Source organism: Athene cunicularia, assembly GCF_003259725.1.
Source record: "Athene cunicularia isolate RWA chromosome 17 unlocalized genomic scaffold, athCun1 chr17_part1, whole genome shotgun sequence".
Classification (NCBI taxonomy): Eukaryota; Metazoa; Chordata; class Aves; order Strigiformes; family Strigidae; genus Athene; species Athene cunicularia.
The window spans coordinates 1,181,332-1,203,173 of record NW_020799122.1 but is presented as its reverse complement, the minus strand read 5'-3'; the positions used below and the strand labels follow the sequence as shown (position 1 = coordinate 1,203,173).

The following is a 21,842-nucleotide window of genomic DNA, read 5'->3' as shown; positions in this document are numbered from 1 at the left end:
GCCACCTCAGCCCCGTGCCCAGAGCCTTTGCTGGTGCCACGGAGACACCCCAGAGGTGCCTCGGGCTCTCTCCAGCTGCTCTGTAGAACGGGGGACCCCGGTTCCGCGCCCCGCGGGTCCGGTGCCCGCGAGCAGCCCCTTTGCCCGGCAGGTTCCTCCGCACCTCGGTGGGCACCGCTGTGATCTCCTCGGCTCTGCTCAGCGACTACCAGGAGATCGGCACGTCTGTGCGCTACCGCCTGCAGCACCGCGTCCAGGTACCCCAGGAGGGGCCGTGCCCCCCCCCGGCCTCCCCCGCCAGCAGCATCGCACAGCCCGGCCCGGCCGGCTGCGCCCAGCCTCGGCTCGAGGCCCCCAGAGCTCTCGGATGTGGGGGTGTCCCGTGCCCAGGTCTCTCACCTCGACTCCCGGTTCCCTGGGGAGGTGTCTGTCCTCTGCGGACAGACCCTGTGCACGGTATGTGCGTGGCTGTGTCATCTCCTCCCTCTCACCTGCAGGACCTGCCCGAGAAGCTGGTGGGACCCATCTGTGCTTTCTGGAACTTCAGCCTCAGGTGCCTTGTTTCCATTCGGGTGCGCAGATTTATCAGCTTTCCGCTGGAAAACCAAACATAACCATTTAAACGTAATGGTAAGAGTAGGGACCTGTAATTCTTTGCCTGCTTTGCGTGCTGGCATCCTCCATCCTCTCTCTGCTGGAGCAGCGTGCTCTTCTGGGAAGATTTCCTTTGGAAAAGTCATCCACAAAAAAAGTGACCTTTAATGAGGGATACACAACTAAAATGGAAAGCCCTAGTTAATTATGATTGTTGCCTGCAACAAAAAAGGGTTGGTCCAAGATATATAGCCCGGCAGATATGCAGGACTCCCAGCCTCATAAATACTGCTCAGCATTGAGATGTGTTTTTGCTGAATGTCACCAAAGTGAGAGCACTGAGACTGTGATATATTATGGTTTGGTAATTAAGCCGTTCAAGAGCCAAAAAAATTCCTTAGGGCCTCTGTTTTGTGACAGACGTGGATCAGTTTGGGGAAGGTGGGAGGAGGGTGTTTTGGGGAGCAGACAGTTGCTGCCCAAACAGCTCCACTAACCCCGCTCCGAGTTTGCTCTTCCCTTGGTTCTGGGGCAGGCTCGGCGGGGCCGTGCTGCCGGTGAGGACGGAGCTGACCCGGCGCAGCCGTGGTCTCCGTACGGGGAGCGTGGAGAGCAGCTGGCTTGTCCGAGAGGATGAGACACGGTTGCTCCAGGGGTGCTCTGGGTGAATGTGCTGTAGGAGCAGTTCCCAGAGCCATGCAGTTACTGGGTTTTCTTTAAAGCAGCAATGGCTGAACCATGCTTTTTAATACACACGTTGACGCTAGACCCGTTTTCTTGTGCGGGGATAAGGAAAATCTGCTGAGAGCCCAAGGAGAGTCCATGCGGAGATGTCTCTGATATCCTTTTCCTCATTTCAACTCTGCTTCCTCAGGCAGAATGACCACCTTGGCTTTCTGTTGCAGCGGATGGTAATTTCCATGTGTGTTCTCTGGTTTTTGCTGCATGTTAGCCCCGATGCTGGCGGGATGTGGTCCACAGCTGGCTGCTCTGTGGTGACGCCTCTCCCGGACTCCACTACCTGTTTTTGCAACCACACCACGAATTTCGCTGTGCTGCTGCAGGTGTACGAGATGCAGGTGAGCGAGGAGCCCTTCTCTGCTGCCCCGTGGGGCGCGTGGCAGAGCTGTCAGCAGTCTGTGGCCCATTTGTGGGGGTTTCTGTCTTTTGTTTCATGGTTGGAGCAGAGGACTGCCAAGGAGGAGCTCACACTGCAGACCTTGACTTTTATTGGATGTGGAGTTTCCTTCTGTGCCTTGATTGTTACCTTCATTTTATTCTTGGCAGTTGGGTAAGAAAAGTCCAGACTCTTGTAGCCGCCTCTGTATTTCTTTGTTTGCTATTTTGCTTCAGAACAAGTATCCAGACAAAGTCTCCTTTGTCAGTGCGGGGAGCTGCACCGGGGTCGGTAGCAGCGGGGAGGGAGGGCAGCGGTTCTCGTTGCTGGGGGGGTGCAGAGCTGGTTGTTTCTGTGCAGATGCCTGTATGAGTTGTGTGCACACCCTGGTGCCCGTGGAAAGACTGTTGTCAGCGACAACGTTTACCATAAGGGCTGCTCCGCTAGAGTTAATTTTGGTAAAATAAATGGAGCAAAGAGTGTTTCTTCAGTTGCCAGCCCTTCTGTGTGACTTGGCGAGCCCAGAGACCTGCCCTGTGAGCGCGGCAGCGGCTCAGTCCGCCTGCCCCCCCCCGGTGCTCGCGCAGCCGGGCAGTCCCCTGCCTCGCGGGGCTGTGGCCGCTGCAGGGAGTAGCAGAGAGGCCGCAGGTCACCCAGGCATGTCTGCACAGCCCAGCAAGGACTAGTGAGAACGTGCGCACCCTTTCATCTGGCTGCAGCTGCGGCTTCCTCTCTCCTTCCTCAGTGTCCCCAAGAGTGAGCGAACAACTGTGCACAAGAACCTGATCTTGGCGTTAGCTGCAGCAGAAGCTCTGCTCATGGTCAGCGAATTGGCCAAGACCAACCAGGTGAGCTCCCCAAGACGTGTCCCGTTCCGGCAGCAGGACCAGGCCTGCTCAAGCCTTGTTGTCAGAGCAAACAGAACAGAAGTGCCATTCTTTTCATTCATCTTTCATGAATTACTTGCATCAAGGAAAGAATTGCCTCTCTGTGTTTGGAGATAGGCGTATATGCAATCTGTCAGGAAGATTCACCTTCTTCTGACAGTTGGTTTCTGACAAAAAAATCCTTCAGTAAACTTAAATGATTATAAAACAGCAACATACAGTTCTGTCCCTTTCTGTGTCCTCTTCCACATCCTGGGGCTGGATCGAGCAGCTCTGGGGTGAAAGACCTTCAGGGAGAGTCCAAGAACTGCAGGAAAAGATGCTCTCAGTTCCCTCTTCTGTGGTTTGAGATGGTCACCCCAACCCTAACCCCAACCCTAACCCTAAGGAGCGTGAGCTGCAGCAGTTGCACTGTTCAAGTGTTGCAATTTTTAAGAACTCTTCCTGGTGCCTGTGGATGTTTAAATACATTTCTGTACCTTCTGCAGCATAATTTGCAGGTTGCCGTCGTCCTCCTGACCACACCCGCTCGGAAGCCCTCGGAGGACTCTTCTTCCTGAAGGAGCGTGTGATTTCTTTTCTCTGCAGGTGCTGTGTTTCGCCGTTACTGCCTTCCTCCACCTCTTCTTCATGGCGGCCTTTTCATGGATGCTGGTAGAGGGGCTTCTCCTGTGGAGCAAGGTGGTGGCAGTCAACATGAGTGAAGACAGGAGAATGAAATTCTACTATGTGACAGGATGGGGTATCTACGGACTCCTCCACGTTGGGCACTCAGAAAAATCTGTCGATTTTTTTCTCTAGCAGAAGTGTCAGTAGGAGAGATTCTAGAATGTTTGGTTTGATTCAGCTGGGTACCGCTGCTCTGCAGAGGCTTTCTTGCCTTTATGTGTCAAATTTCTGGTCTTAGAATATAAGTTAAAAAGCATTTCTTTTATTTTTCTAAAACCAAGAGTTCAATGCAAAAAAAAAAAAAAAAAAAAAGAAGAAGGTTGGGTTTCTGGTAAGTTCTTGTTCTTGGAGAGCATTACCAGTGTCTGATGGTACTCAAAATATAAATATGGTCTGGACTAAGCACCCTTTATTCTGAGTGAACCCTTTAGGGACATAGAATTAATTTCAATAAACTGAGTTTCGTATCAAAGAGTGCTCCTTGCAAAGCGCACACCTACTTGGACACTGGACGATTGGTTCAAATATTTTGGATTGGTTTATGTCTTTGATTGTCTGTTTTGTTAAAAAAGCAATCCGAGGAGTGAATTGCTTTGATCAGGACTCAGGACTTGGAATGCTTTATACCTAGGAGAGTGATGCTGACAGCATATAAATCTGGTCCGGTAGCGCCGGGACGGGTTTCAGCGGCAGCAAATTGATGTTGCTCGTGGGGTTTCGGGGGCTAAGCTGGCTCATGCCAGAGCCTGTCTGGTCAGGGGGATTTTGAAGCAATTGTCTAGAGCACAGCTGACCTGCATGGGTCATCTCTGCTTTTCCTGGCGTTTCATTTGTGCTTTTTTTTTTTTTTTTGTATTTTTTTCCCTGCAGGCCTTCCAGTCGTTATCGTGGGTGTGACCCTTGCAACTTCCTTTAACACGTATGTGGCAGACAACCACTGCTGGCTGAACGTTCAGACCAACGTCATCTGGGCCTTTGTCGGGCCTGTCCTCTTCATCCTGGCGGTAAGTGCCGAAGCCTGCGGGCGGGTGCGAGTCCCTCGTGTCTGACTTCAGGAAAGCGTTGCAGAATCGGGGATGTCATCCCTTCTTCTAGCTAAGGTGGCTACTGCTTTTCTAAGAGGATTTTTGTAACGCTTTATATATACTTTCACAACACAAATCTTTTTATCTAAAGCAGCTTTTTTATAGAAAAGAGTGCTTTAAGAAAATTCTTCTGACTAGTTGTTATAGTGGGTGTTAAATTAGGAATGTGGGTAAGTGTGTAGGTTGACTGTGACACTGCCTAAACCAAAGGTCTGGTTTTAATGCGGGAATACTTATGTCCTTGAGGTATTATCAGTATCCTTAAACAACATAGGAGCAGAAGAAGGCGCAATGTTCAGGGGTCTAGAGTCGACAGTTAACAGGGAAGACACTCTGTAGGAGGAGTTTTGAGCTAAGTTTTATGGGTGTCATGCTTGTGTGGACGGCTCTGTGGAGCGTTTTACTCACTGCTTTCTCAGGAGCGATACATTCCTCCCCAAGTTCTGACAGTTACTGAGTTCCCAGCAGAAAAGCCTCACTCCACTGGAGCTGCGATTACAGAAAGTTGCTGGGTCCAGTGGCTCCTCTCTGACAGGTGAACACCTTCGTGCTGTTCCGCGTGGTGATGGTGACCGTGTCCAGCGCTCGCAGGAGGTCAAAGATGCTGACGCCCAACAGCAGCCTGGAGAACCAGATTGGGATACAGATATGGTGAGCAGGGAGTGGCTGCTCTGGGTATGAAATGGTGGAATTACAGTTAAAATGAGAGCGTTTGCCTTGGTGAAGTGAAAGACCGTGAGGGGGAGAGTCAGGGCAGAAAGGATTTTCTCCAGGGTGACTGCATCACCCAGAGGCAGTCTGTCTGCTCTAATTGTGCCGCTGGGGGGCCCAGGCAGCGCTTCCAGCCTGGGCAACCTGGTGCTGGGCGCCCACATCTGCACCCACACTCCTCAGCACACTGGGACGGGAGACCCTCGGCAGCCCCTGCTGAAACCCAAGCTCCCCTGGGCCCGTCGGCATCCCCAGGAGCAGCAGTTTGGGTCAGGATGGCCGCCGTGAGCACATCCCCGTCGTGTGTGGCGCTGACAGCGTGCGGGGGGACGGGGGGACGGTGCCGAACGCGCTGCCCAGCCGCAGCCTGAGCCGTCCTGCGAAGCGTCACCGCGGGGAGGTGAGGTGGCAGCTCGGGGTGTTTCGGGGAGCCAGCTGGGTGCTCAGTTTCCCTGGAATTTTGTAGAGCTCCGAGCTGCAGAAGGGCTCCTCTCCGCTTCGCAGAACGTTGCCGTTTGAAGGGGTTGTGATGAATTTGTCTTGCACCCAGCTCGGCGTGATCACTCGTGTGTGCCCCTCAGCAGGCTGCCAGCTGTGGGGAGTGCAGGGCTTTGGCTGTTTGCCGTTATAAAGAGCATTTTCTGTATGACTTCGGGACTTGGTGGGTTGGAAGTTACGCTGGTGGGGATTGCATCCATGGCAAAGGAGAGGTGGTGTGGACCTCTGTAATCCGTCAATATAGAGAGACCTCTAAAAAACTGCTGCTTGAGTCATTACTTTATCATTCTCTGTGAATCTTTATTGTTGTTAGCTGGCGCCGGATACCCCTGCTAGACATATTGTTCCCCTGTATCATAAATAAATTTTCCCAAATTTACAGAAAAACAAAGATAGGGCATTGCTGGAGGGCAGGGTGACATCCATATGCTAATAAAACAAATACAGAAACCCTCCTTGTAGCAGCATTTGGGGGGAAAATAGCTGTTTTCTCATAGCTAATGACGTCAAAGAGCTCCCTTCTTGCTAACTCTCAGTGATAAATAAAGAGCAGGGCTGACACACTGGGGGCTGGGAGGTAAAATGTTTGGGTTTTCCTCCCCTTTAACTAATTTTGTTTGCAAAGGAATCTGTTCCGTAGCTACCATCCTGGGTGTCTCTAGGTGGACATGCCGTCTGAAAGGCACTTGCTGGAGGAGTAGAGCTGTCTCCAGCATGGAGGCAAGGAAAGTTTCTTCTAGCCCGCAGGATACAGTCCAGGGTGCTCCGAAACCTGTGGAGCTCTGGGTAGGGCAGCCCCACCCGTGTGCTCTGTAACGCAGTGCAGATGCCCCGGGCAGCTCGTGGTGAGACCCCGGGCAGGGTTTGCAGAGCCAGGAAGGACATTTGGCAGGCTGGGGCGCTTGGCCAGGACCCCCTGGGCTCAGGGACGCGGGACACCACAGGGACCCCCGTGGAGAGCTGGGGGGGGCGGCTGCCAGCCCACGGTGTTTCGGCTGTGAAATGCGCCCGGGTGATGCTGAGCTCTTCTTCCTGACAGGGCCACAGCCAAGCCCGTCCTGGTGCTGCTGCCGGTGCTGGGGCTGACGTGGGTGTGTGGGGTCCTTGTGCACCTCAGCATCGTCTGGGCCTACGTCTTCATCGTGCTGAACTCCCTCCAGGTGAGTCCCGCAGCGGGCGGACCCTCCCATCGCAGCAAGCCGCTGCCTGTGGTTTCTCGTGCTCAGTGTACTCGTACCCGTCCGTAGTCAGGGACACCTGTCAGCTCTGAAGCTTCCCCAAGCTGCTGCGCTCTTTTGTCTGGGGAAACTGAAGTTCATGCTCCCGAGATGTGAAATACAGCCCCAGAGACCCTGTTCATCTGGAGTGTCTTACCGGTGCCACGGCTTTCCAGTTCAAATCCTTTCTCGTGTTAGATTTTCTGACACCAGCATGGTTTCAAAACAATAATTCCAAACTGACAGGCTTGTAGGGAACTTCATTAGCGTTTTCATTTGATCATTTAATGGCTAATTAAAGGGGCAGACATCCCAGCTGCTATTTGAGCCTCATTCCCACAGGGTAGGGATGGGCCGTGTGTGCCAGCATCAGTCGGAAGAGGCTGTTCACAGAGATCCTCTCAAAGGTCACTTCCAGCCATCCTGTGCTTGACTGCTGCTTGGATGGCGTGTGTTCTAGGAGTGTTTTTCATCTGGTTTCTGTTCATACATACTTAGCGGCTGTGTCCTAAGAACTGTACAGGCAGAACCACCTTCCCTTTGCCTGGCAGTCGGCTTTGTTGCAGGGAGATGAGAGAAGAAGAATTAAGAATCGAAGACTGAAAATATTTACCCCTAAAATCTGTATCGTCTGCAGCCATGCATCTGCTCCCCAGGGATGCTCCCAGTGCCCAGTGAGAGGTGCGCTGGGATCTGATGGGATGCAGGGGTGTTAGGTGAAAGAGGTTGCCATGTGGGCTGGTGACCAGAGCCTTGCGTGGCGGGGCTGGAAGTGTGGGTGCGCCGTTTCCAGTTCTGACTTGCAAGACCTTGGATAAGTCATCTCCTTCAGCCTCTTCATTATTCTTCAGGTAGCATCTGGCCACATTTTTAAGGCTGTTTGCTTGGTTTGGTGTCTTCCAGAGCCATGGCTGTGTCTCCTGAGTGCTGCCACACTGCAGAGTCCTGTTGTTAGTATGTTAGGATTAGTGGGGATCTCTACCGGAAGGTAACTCTGCTGTGTAAAGCAACACTTAGTATTTACTTCTGAGTTTACTGGTTTCATCCAAGGGGTTTAAAACTTTAACCAGCCTGTATGTGGTTAAGAGAGCAAAGCAAGTTGTGTTGGTCCCAGCAGCCAGGCGTGCTCAGTTCTGCGCCGAGGTAGGACAGTGCCCAGGAGCTCAGGAGGTCTGAAACTCGGGGACACGTGGTGACAGAAGTGCCAAGACCCGCGATGCAAAGCATCAGCCCCTTGCTGGCAGCAGCTCTCCAAGCCTCGAGGGAAAGCAGCTGTAGATGGAGCTAGAGAAGCACCGAACAGCCCTGCTCCTGCCGGAGCCAGGCAGGGGACGGCCACGGCCTCGGGCCAGCCCTGGGGCCAAGGCTGTGCTGGCAGGGGCAGCTCCTGGCCGCCCCCACTGCCCCGTCCCTTTGCACCACAAGGAGACTTTTCAGCATCCCTTGCCCAGTGCTTGAGGACAAATCCCATTCCAGAAGATCCAAGTCAAGAGAGCAACTGGGTACCCTCCAAACTGTCGGGATCCGGAGAGTTCTCCGCCCCCATCTCCCTTTTTCCTTTGGATTCCGCAGAAGTTGGCTCCTGCTGTAGCTTCCACTGCGTTTGCAGTGCTCCCCTCCGGCATACTTGGCGGGTTTCGGCGCAGCATTGGCCCGGCTCTCCAGGGGTGAAAGGCAGGCGCTATCACCACGTGCACGAGATGGGTGGCTGCTCCAGGGATGCTCTGCCTGTGGCTGGCGCTGCTCCAGCGGCCGGGTGCTGCTCACGCACGTCCCTCGGCTCTCAGATGGGGATGTTCCAAGGCCAGGCAAGGGCTGCCTCTCGCTTCTCTGCTACTAAGGCTATCAGAAGGGTGGCAGGAGGCCTGTCGTAACTGTAATTAAATATAGCACCAGTTCTCCTTGCCCCCTCATGCCATGCCTAGGTTACTGAGCCGAAGAGAACTCCGGGCTCAGTGCTGTGAAGGGATGAGGTGAGCAGAGCTGAGAACAGCACCAGCATCTTCTCACTGACAAAAAAAAACACGTTTCTTAGCTTGATTTCTCCATCAACACCAGCAGAGAGGCCGATCAGAGCACAGCCTCCCGGTCTTCCTCTGCCTTGCTTCAGTGTCTGTGCTGTAAGAACGTGAGCACGTCTGTGACACCTGGTACAGGTGTCCTGCGGAGGATCCCTGGGCGGCTTCGGGAGAGCTTTCCGTCTGCAATCCAGCACTGGCAAGGGAAATCCCACAACCAGTTCCCTGCTTCAGTGAGGGCTCATACCCCTTGCCTGTGGCCTGCCCGCCTCCTCTGGATCAGCCTCGGGTTCATCGCTGATGCCACCAGAGGGGCTGAGGGATGCTGGCTATGGTAACAGGAGTGCTGGGCACATGAGGGTTTTGAGAGACAAGGAATAGCTCCTAAAATGAATAAATAAATGTGTCCTCTGGATGATACAACTCTTGAGACTCTCACAAATCATGACAATGTCCACTTGGGGTGAGGTGGGAGCTGAGGTGTTTGCTGGTTCAGGATTTGTTTTCTTCCCCTGCCTTCTAAGTTATTGCTGCTTTTGTTTTTCTTCTTTCCCCTGAAGCTCAGCAGGAGCCGTGGCTGTTATGTGAACAGGCAGTCGAGGGTGTACGCATGGACACGCTGTGCTTGTTTGCTTGTTTGCCTCTGTCCCTTCATTACAAAGTTCAGGCCAATTCGCAGATTACCCCAAAGAGAATTTGTGATGCTGGCGGGAAGCTGTGGAGTTGAGAGAAAGCAGGGACAAAGCCATCCCATTTCTTTTCTGGCTGTCTTATGGATCACCTTGGAATTCCCCTTAAGGCCAGCGTGCTTCTTCATGCGCGAGTCTTGTGCAGCGAAGTGCTGCTGCTGCGGTTGTTTGTTTGTTTGACCGCTTTCTGTTTGTCTGCGGAAACCAAAGCCTGTCTTCAAGGTTACTCTGTGCGTCGACACCAAACATGACAACCCCTTCTCCAGCCAGGCAGCGCAGGAATTAAGCCGAGTGACTGAAAAGCAATAGGGAGCAATGCTGTGCCAGGATGGCTGCCCCGTGGGCAGGCGGCAGCACCTTCCCTGCGCCCATGATTTCGGAGGCAGCAGCACCAGCACCCTGCCCAGCACACAGTGCTGGCTGGACGTGCCCGCTGTTTAGAAACAGCGTAGGTAAAACCCGCGGGCTTCTCTTGAACTTGTAGAGCTGGAAGGATGGTCCTGAGGCTGGCTCGGGGCAGGGACTTAGGGCCACCCACCCGTCCCTGGTGAGAGGGGAGCGGGGGACGGTGTTGCTCCCGGCTGGAGTGTGCGGCACGTGGTTGCTGGACAGACAGACACCAGGCAGGAGCATCCATCCTGCTCTGTGGGTCCCAGCACGTGCTGTGGCCTCGGCTGTGCCCTCGGCTCCACCGCGAGCAGGGTCCGGGGGGCGTCACAGGCCTTGTGAGCCGGAGGGCGGGCAGGAGCGGGCTCCTCCAGAGCCGCGGCTCCGCTTCCGCCCAGCGCCGCAGCTGGGCCTCCTCTCCTCCCTTGCTCTCCTCCCAGCCGACCTCGCTGCTCCCCCCCTTCCCCGCGCTCATCCAGAATGATTATTTCAAGGAAGACCTGCCTTGGCAGCCTGACCAGAAATCTGGTCTGGGGGAGTGACCAGCATTGCTGGCTGAAGGACAGGTCATGGCACGGCGCCAGGGTACTGCTACCACTGCGCCTGCCAAGAGCTCGCAGATGAAGAGCAAGGCTCGTTGAAGACAAGATGGATTACTTTCCTTGCTGCAGCTGATTTATCTAGCTGCGATAACAAACACCCCACAGATATAACATAAATCTGGTGGGCCAGATAGAGCTGCCTTAAGGCCAGAATTGTTGGTCTGGAGCTGTAATTAGCCCCGGGCTGTTGCCTCCAGGCAATGCTCGCTCCGGCCCTGCCCCGGGGCACTTTCCCTGAGCACATCCCACTTCAGCCCCGGGCACAGCCCTGGCCGAGCGTTTGGTCGTGGCAGAGCGTGTGGTTGCTGGCTGGTGCAGGCGGCAGCGCCCGTTTGGTGCGCAGGGAGAGGGTGGCTCAGGCTGTGCTGCCGGAGCCCCGGCGTGCTGGCAGGAGGGATGGTCCAGGTGGGGGCTGAGCAAAGCCTCTAGGTCCGTATCCCACTGGATTTGGGACCTGTTAATGCCGGGGTCTCGCTGCATTGGGGCCCTGGGAGGCTGGCAAAAGCCCCTCCGGGGTCAGCGCTTGGTGGGAGGGGAGGTCTGCTCCCCAGATTTCACTTCCCCTCGCAGTTAATTTCTGGTGGCTTCTGCTTCTCAGATGTGAAGATGTTTCCGGGGGGGGGATTTTGCACGCACAAGTGAGTGGGAGTGCAGGAGATCTTCGGGCTCAGGAAGCCGAGTGCCCCGTGAGGGACGCCCACTCCCCCCAAATGAAATGGGGGGAGAGGAGAAGGAAGAGGGGCTGAGGCAGGGACCGTCTCTCCTTTGGACTCTCTGTGAAGAGCCTGATCTCAAGTGTCATTTTAAGGAAGATCCCTGGCTGTGCCGTACCCACGTCTGCGCCTCTTCCCCTGAGCCCGGGTCCTCACCCGTTCTGGTGCTCATCAAACTCATTTCCTCCCCTGCAAAGCACCACAAACCAGCTGTACATCTCTAACCCTTCCCGTACTCTCTCCTTTTCAGGGCCTGTACATATTCCTGGTCTATGCAATCTATAACAGCGAGGTAAGAGATGCCCCTGGCTGGGGCTCGGTCACTCGTCACAGCACCTGTCCATTCGCAGTCCGGGGGGGCTGGGGCTGTGGCAGTGCACGAGGCAGCAGAGCCCCGACGGTGCTTCTGGAACAGCGGTTGCTTTTTTCTCCATGAGTTGCTGTGGCCCTCTCCAATGTCCTTGCTCTGCTCCAGGTGAGGAATGCCATCCAGAGGATGAAGGACAAGAAGAAAGCTCTCTCGTTCACAGTAAGTTGCAGGGTTGCCCTGCTGCCCCCTTCGTTCGTCGTGCACCCGCCAGGGGAGGGGCCTGGGTGTATGTCTGGACTCCTTTGAGGAAACGATGTTGGAAAGAAGTCTTATTTTTCTTGTCTCATGTAGGGAGCTTGACAGAGGCTGTCTCCCTTCTTTGCGGTCCTGTTGGACAATGCAGACCCAAAGTTAACCTACCCTGCTCAGGCAGCAGCCTGCTGTACCAGGGTGGGATGGGAGCCAAAGTCTCAGGGGCCGCAGTGCCGATGAAATCAATCTTTAAAGTCGGACCTGAATCTAGCAAAGACTCGTGATGCAGCTTTCACTGTCCTGTATCTCCCTGCCATCACAGAACTGCTCTCATCCCATCAACTACCTATCAAGTCCAAGAAACACGATCTCCTGGGAGACAGGGAAGCCGAGTCCTGCAGCTGAGAGTGCCTTGTCGAGCCCCGTGCAGAGAGACCCTCCAGCGAAGAACATCACCAACAGAGGTAAAGAGGGTTGTCATTGCTGTTGGCCTGGGCTGTGTGATGACACCACGGTAGAATGTTATTCCCAAGGCTTGAATTTTAGTGCACGTTCACGTGTCACCGCGTTAACTCATCCGCACACTGTGCCTGGGTGAGCACTTGGGGGCTGGCGCTGCACCTGCAGCTCGGGATGAAGGATGCCCTGGGAAGACAGGGACCGCCTGCGCGTGGATCTCGGAGGGGTCAGGCTTGTGCCTGCAGGCTGGCTGGGCGTGGGCACGGGGGTCTCATCGCCGTGTTATGCAGCATTGCACTCTGTTGAGGCAAGAAGCCACGTTTGTGTCTTAAAAGGAATTTTCTGGAGAAGGGGAGGCAAAGGTGACAGTAGGAAAACAAGGGGTTTAGGTTCTGGGAAGAAAGGTGTTTCATGCTCCAACCAGTTTGTGGGTGCAATTATGCAGGTAATTGGTTTGGTCCCTTTGCTTCAGTGGGAGATACTTAGGGGACACGAAGCTCTGAGTTCTTGGTAAAGCATGAATATTTCTACTCTCTGTTCTCCAGACTCATTGTGTTGCTTCACCCCCTAGGAAATTTTGGAGCCAAAATTCCCATGGGGATTTCATCAATGATGGCACCCGAAAGACCGGTATGTAACGTCTTCTGTTCTTCCACCTTCACCCCTACAGAGCACAGCGGTTACGTGGGGATGGTGTCTGATGGTTCCAGCGAGGGCCTGGGGCTCAGGACATCCAGTTCTGTTACCAGCTCTGGCACAAATTCAGTGGTTTATGTTGAGCACATCCCCAAAACTGCCCGAGTCATCCCCCCCCGTGCGCTGATCCCCTCTGTCCCAGGGTGTTACAGAAGCTGCTGCGTTGTTGAGATGTTAGCACAGCACCCTGCTCTGCTCCGGACACACGGCCCGGCTGTGAAAACCAGGGAGGTTTTGATACACACCCTGAAAAACTCTTGTCTATTAAAACACATGCTCACTATCAGCAGCATGTCGATTTAAGTCATTTGAATCACTTGAGGCGTGTGTTCTCGTGCCCAGAGTGGCCACTCCTGGTGGTCAAACCAGATGCAGCTGAGCGTTTGGTGTCTTCTGCAGGAGCGTAAGATGGAGAGCGAGGTGGGCTGGCGAGCAGGGGCTCCTGGCCAGTGCCCTGCCTGGCAGGCAGCGGCGGCCACAGGGAGGGTGATTGTTCTGCGGGCAGGAGGGGAGGAGGCCCCAGAAGGGCCAATTTCCAAGGCAAGAGCCGATGGGGAGCCAGCCCCGCCGCCGTGCCGGGAGGGTGATGTAGCGGCGGTGTACGTGAACGGAAGGGGCCAGTGAGCTTGAGCCAGTAAAGCACCAAGCGGAGGTTGGTACGGATCAAGGCAGGAGACTCACCCCAGGGACAGCAAATTAAAATCAGGCAGCAGTGCTTTGCTGGCCCTGATCTGTCAGGGAGGGCCGGCGGCGGCGTGCTGCCTGCAGGAGCGAGCCTGGTGCAAAGCTCAGCGAGGCATGGCCTAAAGTAGGGAACAATTTAAATTTTACTACTCTGATACCACTTCCATCTCCCACTATTGAAATGATCATCAGTCCTTGTGCACTTGACATACAAGTGCTGTAATTTCCTCAGAATAAAATCCAACACTACTTTCATGTGAGTCTCTCGCTGAAGGATCTCTCTCTCCCTCTCTAATATTTATCCTTTGAAAACCTGTGTCACATAGACAGCTCTTATTTACCCAATAGATAATACTTCTATAGCTGGCATATCGTTTTGAAGCCACTCAATAAAATCCATATTTTCATCTCTCATGATTTATATTGTGGTTAATGCTGTTCCTCCCCTCGTGCTGAGCACCGGCTGGGATTCATTCGCAGGTGATGCTTTTTTCAGCCAGCCAGGTGCTGGCGGTGTAAACTGGGACCAGGGCTAAGCTCCTGGCACAACATACGAGACGTGGGCCAAGGGGATTAGCCCAGGGGCCTGAGTTTCCTAAGGCAGGGAGCATTAGGAGGCAGCAGATCTAAATGCCAAGGCCGTGGCATTTCCTAGCGGGCAAAGACAGAAAGCACTTTCCTCCGTGTGAGGGTCACTGAGGACTTTGCTGTATCTTTGTGGCATAAACATTGCATTTTTGCTGTTCTTGTTTGCTTTCTAACTGATGCGGGTGCAGCAGAAGGCCAGTGCCTGGGGAGAGGGGGCACGGCCCCCTGCCCGCGTGGCGTCGGAGTGAGCCCCGCGGCGCCGAGCCGGCCGGGGTGGGGGCTCCAGCTGAGCCCCACCTTCACTGCAGAGGGGTCTGGGGGGGGTCCTGCCTTCTGCTGGGGAGGGGCCACTTTCAGGGCTCCATAGTTACGTCAGCCGGTGCTGTTTTTCCTGCTCCCTGGCTAAATGAGTCATGGCACTCCCTGGTGAATTAAGAATGTCACTGGCAGCTGCACAATAGTTTGGATGAAGAGAAGATGCTACTTAAAAACGTTTGGAAACACTTAAAATGACAAAACACTGAGCGAGTGAAGATACAAACACAGACGAGATGTTCTTTGTGCTTCAGCTTTTTTAAGTGTTGTTTGGTGCTATTTATTGCTGTTGGGCTGGCAGCAGGAATTTCACACCTCACGGAGCACTAACCATCACTCAAGCACAGGGCGCAGGCTCCTTCCTGCTCTTTCCACCACAGCACAGGGCGAGAAAGTTCTCTCTCCTTTTCCCCTGAATTTTCCTGTGGTCTCCAGCACGGTGTCCAGCCCGCTGGGTCACCCCGGGGCTGGGGGGTCCCCGGGCAGTGTCCGGGGATGCTCTGCGAGGTGCCGCTCCCTCGGGGATGGGGATGAAGGCTCCAGCTCCCGGCCTGTGGGTGCTCGGTGGGAGGGAGAGCGCGGAGCAGCACCTGGGTGCTGGGGGAGCCCTGCCTGGCCCCAGGGAGCGTGGCGGGGGGGTTGCCAGCAGCCAAGCAATCCGACCTTCTGCTAACAAATATTCTCCCCTCTTTCAGGCCGTAGAGCTGACAGCGTTCAAATCCTCAGGTAACATTTGCCTACATCATTTTCTTTTAACTTTTGTTACTGCTGGTGCTGGTTTCGGTGGCGGAGCGCTGCCCAGGGGGCAGGTGATTTTTGCTCAGGCTTCAGGAAGCGTTTTATTTCCAAACTGCCCCGGTGGGTGCCGTCGTGGCAAGGCCGTGGGGAGATCCGTGAGCCCCTGAGCAGATGAGGGAGAGGAGGGGTCTGCAGCTCTGCCAGCGCTGCCTCCCCCGGCTGTGCACCCCAGCACAGCTGGTTCTCGCGGCGCAGCAGGGACCGGCACGACTCGCTGCCTGGCGAGACCTGGGCTGCTTTCGGGAGTGGCAACAGCTCTGTGCTGCCACAGGGTATTTTAAACCAGCAGCTGCTGCGGAAAGTGCTGGCGGGCGGTAGAAGCACCTTGCTCCCAAAGCAGGGGAGCTGGGGAAGGTGGGGTGATCTGACAGGCCTGGATTTAGGAGCTTAAAAGCAGCCATTTAGCTTCTTCTGTTTCAGGTTGTAGAAAGGCCAATGTCACCACGGAGGTGGGTAGAATTAAAACCAGAAATCCCTCCTAAGCCCCAGACCTCTGCTCGGCTGCAGTTCTGGGGAGAGGCCGCCCTGCTCCCCCCACTCCGACTTCCCTGCCCGGCTCTGGGCAAGCTCCTCCGGGTCTGGGTGTAGCATATTTAACTTTATTTTTTTTTTACCAATCGGTGCCAAGTAGTCCCAGCACTCTCAGTGCAGTCTCTGGATGGGGTCACTGAAGCAGACAGTGCAGTGAAGAAGCACCGGGGATGGATGGATGGATGGATGGATGGATGGATGGATGGATGGATGGATATTATTTCTTCTGTATTGTTACATTTTCTTTTGTCAAAGGAAGCAGTGCATTAGCAGGTTTCTGATTTTGTTCCACATTAAGTGTCTAAGCAGGGCATGCTTAGACTATTTTCGAGACGATGCCACCCAGAAGCATTGCAGCTTTCCTCCCCACAGTGGACACATGAGCGAGGCAGAAACGGTGGCATCTGGGAGTAAATGTGCTGCAGCATTTCAGGCGTAGGAGCGGGGTCCCAGAGACAGCAAGACCTCCACCCGGCAGCGCGTTTGTGCCCTGTCCCCCCACACTCACCCTCACCTGCTCCTGCCTATTTTAATCTAGCCACATGTGTCATTAAACTCCAGCTGTGCAAAGAGGCGGGTTGTTTAGTTTGGTTTTGTTTTCTCAGGTAAGCCCCCGGTATATTTTCAAAAGCCTGGGTCTGCCCGGAGGACGGGGGGAGGCGGAGCGGGCGCCGTGCCTGTCCCCGCTGGGTGCAGGGCAGCGCTGTGCATGGCCACACTCTCTGCTACCGCCGAGAGCGGCTCCTCAGGGCGAGGGAGCCCTTGGCTGGGCAGCCCTTCAGCCTGGGGTGAACGACAAGATCTCCTTGAACCAGAAGAGCCCTCCTCTGCACACTTGTGTATGTGCAAGCCGGAGCGCGGCACCGCGCTGGTGCCGGTTACGCTGCGCTGCTCCGAGGTGCCGGGCTCAGAGACAAGTGCTTCAAGCTATTAAAAAATATAATAAAAGGCAGCAATGCCCAGCTGGAGGACCCCAGGGCAGCTCAGCGTTGCACAGGCTCCTGTCTTCACAGCTTGTTCAACAGAGCAATACGCTGTGTAGCTCCCAGGGATAGCGGCTGCCAGGGGAGGGAAACCATAAACCTGTGCTTGGTGATGGGCAAGAGACAAACCACTTCAAAGCACTTCCCCTCTTCTGTTTGTTTTCTCCCAAGTAGTTTAATGAAAAGAGACCTATTTTGCCCCAGGTACCTTTATTCGAAAATTTCCAGCCAGCTCTAATGAAAATTGTGATGTAGCGGCAGCAGTCTGGCAGGCAGAGCCGGGGCCGGAGGAGCGCTGGGCCCCAGGCACCGGCCAAGACTTGGAGCTTAAATCCCTGTTCCCAATCCCCCGGGAAAGCTGCGCTGGACCGGGGATGGGATCCACCTCTTCTCTGCCCCAGCGCCTCGGCCGTGCTCCTGTGAGAGCTGGGGGCATCTGGGGGCTGCGAGTGGACAAGGCAGCCGGTGTGTCCCTGGGGGGAGGTGGGCCGGGGTCCCAGCGGTGTGTTAACCCCCGGGAGGACGAGGGCGGATAAAAGCCAGGTAAATACCAGGCCAGTTTCAGAACCACAGAAACGAGGAGTTTTGCAGCATGGCTGTGGCTGGGAGGCAGGCGCGGGCTCCCTCCCCACCCCCAGTATTAGGGCTCCCCCCCCAAGGGCTCAGTGCGCTCGGAGAGGCCGCACGTTCCCGCAGTAATGAGCTCCAGCCCAGCTGTACAAAGCTGCGCGTTGCAGCGAGCACGCGGCCCGGATTCATTACACCCTTTATGTAAGCAGGGGATGGCTGGGGGGGTTCACATATTTGCACAAACAATAAGTACCGTCTTCCTTGTCTTGGCAAACAAGAGCTCCAAGAGGCCTCCACATCCTCCATCTCTTCAAGTGATGGCTGCTTTGTTTCCCCACGATAATTTCATTATTCTGTTTGAATACATTTATATGTTGCTAAGCCACACATAGCAACATGGATCTTGTCTCCATGGCCCAGCCTTCCTCTGATCAATATCGAGTAATTCTGCAACTCTCACCACACCGCGTTAAATAAGATTGGGCTTGAAATAATAAGAAAATCATGAGTCTTTGGGATTCAAAGCCAGTAAGGCACGTGAATGTCACAGGCACCCGGGGAAACGCAGACCCTCCCCATGGCGACCCCGCCGGCCCACCCTGCGGTGGGATCACCGCTGCCCGCCGTGCCACGGCCCTTCCCGACGGGCAGAGGGAACCTGATGCCCTGACGGAAGGAGGTGCAGCCCGTGCGACATCAGCGCTCTGTGCCACGATAGCGCCGGTATTTTCATTAAACCCCATTTAAACCTCATTCTTCAGCACTCTCAGAGCTCGGCGCTGAGCGCGGCCGGCTAATTGCTGAGCAGGGGGAAGAAGCGGTTTCTCCTTACAGCCCCAGCCCGGTGCACGGAGGCTGCTTTGGCTCCCTGCCCTAAGGACTTTATTTCAGAGACCCCGAAAGCGTCAGGGAGTCCATGGGACGCGGCAGTGCCAGGCAGGGCTGGCCGGGCTCCATCCTCCGGGCTCCGTCCCACGGCGGGTTTGGGCTGTGCTTTCTCCCAGCGTGTACCCGCGGCCCCAGGAGGGACCCCTGCCCTCCCCTCCCTGCCAACGCACCTGAGATTGTCTCTCTTTCACTTTAGGTTTCTGAGAAGTTTCTGGGTGATGGGCCCACAACACCGAGGCTCTTCCAACAGCCGGGAGGACGGCAGGGCGGAGGACCTGGCTTCTGTGCGGAGGGCTGTCCTAGCCCAGGCCGAGCTGTGAGCCCTGCGCGTCTTCCCAGCAGCATGTGCGGACAAAACCAAGGCAGGACTGGGGTAGCGTGGGCTCTCACGGGGCTTCGTCGCTGCTGAAGATCGCCCCGCTCCTCCCCAGGGGCGGCAAACAACAGGCAGGTACTTGTCGTGACCCCTGCCCAGCCCGCATGCCAGCCCGGGGGTCCCCGTGGCTCAGGCGGCCTCTGCTGGGGTAGCCAAGCTCGGCCTGGCGCAGCGCTGCCGCGTGGCTCGTGTCTGGTGGTTGCTGCTGGTGGCAGCGCTGGTTCTGCCGGGGGACCTGGAGCAAACCCCGCTTTGCCCGTGGCAGCCCACGCTCCCGTGCCCGCGGACGGCGCCTCCCCCGGCCCCCCCACAGCTCTGCCGGGGCCGGGCTCCGGACGGCCGCGTAGGAAGCACATGTGCTAAGGAAGACAGCAGCTGGCTTCAAGTCTTTTCTCAACCAGCTGCCTTCGATAGCATCTTCCGCTCTTTAGGACAAAAATCCTCTCCCTGCTCCTCCCAGGGCTCCCGCCCAGCTGGGGTTATGTTTTCTCTCCCTCTGTTCTTTGCATCCGACTGGTTCTCCTGTTACCTCCCTCGTGTTTAGAGCACATAAAACATGTTGGTTCTTCTGCTGATTATGATGCCAGTAAATGCTGATTTTAAAGGCAACCTCCTCTCCTTGTTGCAGTGTGTCCGTGGGAAGGGGCTCGTGCTCAGGCGTGGCAGCGTGCCCTGGCTTTAGGCAGCCAAACGCAGCGGCGGGCGGTTTGCCCGCGGTGCCGGGTCCAGGGCACTGCCCGTGCCCGTGTGCTTGCTCCTGCCTTGCGCCGTGTTCTCTGATCTTGTGCTGGCCGGCACTCATGGCCTCTCAGCCACAGTGACCACCCAGGGCTACGTGAAAAATCCCCAGTCTAAGCTCGTTGCCCATAAATGTTGTCGTTTGTGAGCTCACTTGAAAAACACACTCAGAGTCGCTATGGCAATTCCCAGCAGCACTTTGAACCAGAGCCTGAGTCACCAATGCCTTGAATCACACGGCAGCAGCGACCGGCAGCCGTCGTGTCCCTCCCGGCGCGTTCCCGGTGCGTGCCAGAGCCAAGCGCTGCTCTCCTGCGGGGACACCAGGCAGGACACCCCCTGCCTGCCCGTGGGGAGCCAGGAGCATGGGGGGGCACCAACGGGGAGGGTTGGAAAGACAGTCAAAAGGACAAAGTCTGCCTTTTTAAATGAACTGCAAAATTTATTACAGTGGTTTGCTCCTGACAAGGAAGTTGGTAACCTCCCGCCTGGGAAGGAAGGGTGGGGAGTGGGGAAGGGGAGGGATGAGAGGGAGAAAAGGATGTGAGACAGAGAGAGAGAGAGACACTTAAGGACACTTTTCATTGTCTGAAAATAAAACATCTTTTACCTCCCAAACCATTTTCTCCAGTTCTTTAAGTTCACAAAAAGAAGAAGGTGAAACCGAACCACAGACGTCAGGAGGAAAATGCACAAACATGTTGAAAAGCAGAGACAAACATGCTCTTCTGCATCTAACAAGCTTCCACAACCCGCGCGGCTCCGGGAGCAGCGTCTGCAGCTCCTCAAGGCACCGGCTCTGCGCAGAGCTGCGGCGGGCAACAACCCCCTTGGAATGAGGAGCAAACACCCCCCCTGGAAAACAAACCTGAACTGAGGCCAGCAGTGCCGGAGAGCCCCAGCAGAGCCGGGGGGGCGGCCGTGGCGGGGGGGCCGTGCTGGGCTGCCCGGCGGTGGGGCGGGAGGAGACAACAGCATGGCTGAGCCCGAGAGAAAGCGGCAGCGAGAGTCCGGCACGTCCCAGCTCAGGGGGCTGCAGCCCCCCAGCGCCGCCCTTCGTGTTGGTGAGCCCCTGTGCCGCCGTGGGGAGGAACCGGCGGCTCCTGGCCCGGGGCTCCGGCACAGCCTTTCTGTCCCACAGCAGAGCGCACCAGGGGCGTCGGGGGCTCAGCCCGGCGCGAGGCGCAGGACAGTCCTTATTACTCCTTGCCCACTCGCTTGGGCAGGTAAATGCAGGAGGGGGCTGCAAAGCCCCACAGCTCCCCTGAGCCCCCGGGCACGTGCTGGTGCAGGAGCAGCTCTGGGCTGTTGCAGCCTGGACCCGCTGCGGCCCCGGCACCTGAGCGTGGGGGCTGGACCCTGCAGCTCGCTCCTGCCCGGCGGCTCTGCCATTGCCTGTGGGCAGAAAGGGGACAGGGTCTGTCCCTGGCCCCATCCTGCCCCTCGGCTCTTTTTCGGGCGCTGCCTGGACGTGGGTGATGGCCGGAGGGAGGCGGGACCTGCGCTGCCCGGGGCCACCATCCCAGGGCCACCCTGTCCTCGCGCTTCGGGAACCAGCTCGGTTTGTGGTGCCGATGCCGCCTGGGCACTGTGACCTGCAAAGCTGCCCAGCCGTGGGGCATTGTGCTGGCACTGAGGGCACAGCAGCAGGGCCACTGACCCAAAGTGTCCCCAGGACAGTCCCCTGCGCCCAGTACCAAATCTCTTAGAGCCTTTGGAGCAAAGCTGTGACATCCTAGAGACGTGCTGACCATGGATCCCTGTGGGCTCCAGGCACTGCGGCTGCCACGGGCTGCAAAGCCACAGCTGCTGCCTCCAGCACCGGCAAACGCTGAGAAAACAAATCTCAGTGGAGGGCTCAGCACTGCCCATCCCTGCCTGCCCTCGCTTGGGACGCAGAGCGGGCAGCAATGCTGCAGGGAGGCAGCAGTGGGGACCCCGGCATGTGCATCTTGGGGTCCTAGCATGGCTGCTTGGGGCCGACACCTCCAGCCCCAGCCCTGCCATTCTGCTTGGCTCCTGCAGAGACCCTCTGCCTCCCTGGCAGTGCCTGGGGACACCCCAACCGCTGCGAAACCACAAACTCGGGGGTTCACCTCACCTCTCCCCTGCCCTGTGCACGAGGGGCCCTGAGACATGGGGCAGGGTTGGGGGAGGGATGGCAGCAGTGAAGAAACAGCTGGTAGGGACAGCAGGAGAGAAGCATAAATAGGAGAAAAGCTGGGACAGGCTTTACCCTTCCGTCACACGGCAGAGCCGAGTCGGGCAGGCGGCCGGTCGGGCACTGCGTGTGCAGAGGAGCCGGGGGTCAGCGCTGCCCAGGGGCAGCCAAGCCCTGGGTCCCGCGGCCATGAACCGTCCTTACTGTGTATTAAAATAAACCATCTGGGACTTTTCCAATAGCACAGGTTAAATAGCATCACTGAGAAAGGCGGGGTGGGGAGGCGGTGCTGGCCCCCCCGGCACG

General features: G+C 56.2%; 1 protein-coding gene and 1 long non-coding RNA gene across 2 annotated transcripts in view; one reads left to right on the top strand and one right to left on the bottom strand.

Moving 5' to 3' along the window:
- Window positions 1-16,406, top strand: part of ADGRD2 (adhesion G protein-coupled receptor D2) — a 23,453-nt gene extending 7,047 nt beyond the window's left edge. Inside the window, 18 exon segments of the mRNA XM_026860316.1 lie at window positions 152-257; window positions 498-553; window positions 1,547-1,673; window positions 1,782-1,885; window positions 2,457-2,559; window positions 3,187-3,340; window positions 4,138-4,271; window positions 4,888-5,003; window positions 6,601-6,721; window positions 11,438-11,479; window positions 11,663-11,716; window positions 12,072-12,213; window positions 12,780-12,838; window positions 15,187-15,217; window positions 16,075-16,238; window positions 16,241-16,295; window positions 16,298-16,344; window positions 16,347-16,406. Of these exon segments, the coding sequence (XP_026716117.1) occupies window positions 152-257; window positions 498-553; window positions 1,547-1,673; window positions 1,782-1,885; window positions 2,457-2,559; window positions 3,187-3,340; window positions 4,138-4,271; window positions 4,888-5,003; window positions 6,601-6,721; window positions 11,438-11,479; window positions 11,663-11,716; window positions 12,072-12,213; window positions 12,780-12,838; window positions 15,187-15,217; window positions 16,075-16,238; window positions 16,241-16,295; window positions 16,298-16,344; window positions 16,347-16,406 (1,675 nt within the window).
- Window positions 16,407-21,168: 4,762 nt separating this feature from the next.
- LOC113486559 overlaps window positions 21,169-21,842 on the bottom strand; it is a 28,618-nt gene continuing 27,944 nt past the window's right edge. Inside the window, exon 3 of the long non-coding RNA XR_003399603.1 lies at window positions 21,169-21,181. This is a non-coding gene — a long non-coding RNA (uncharacterized LOC113486559). The remainder of the gene's footprint in view (window positions 21,182-21,842) is intronic.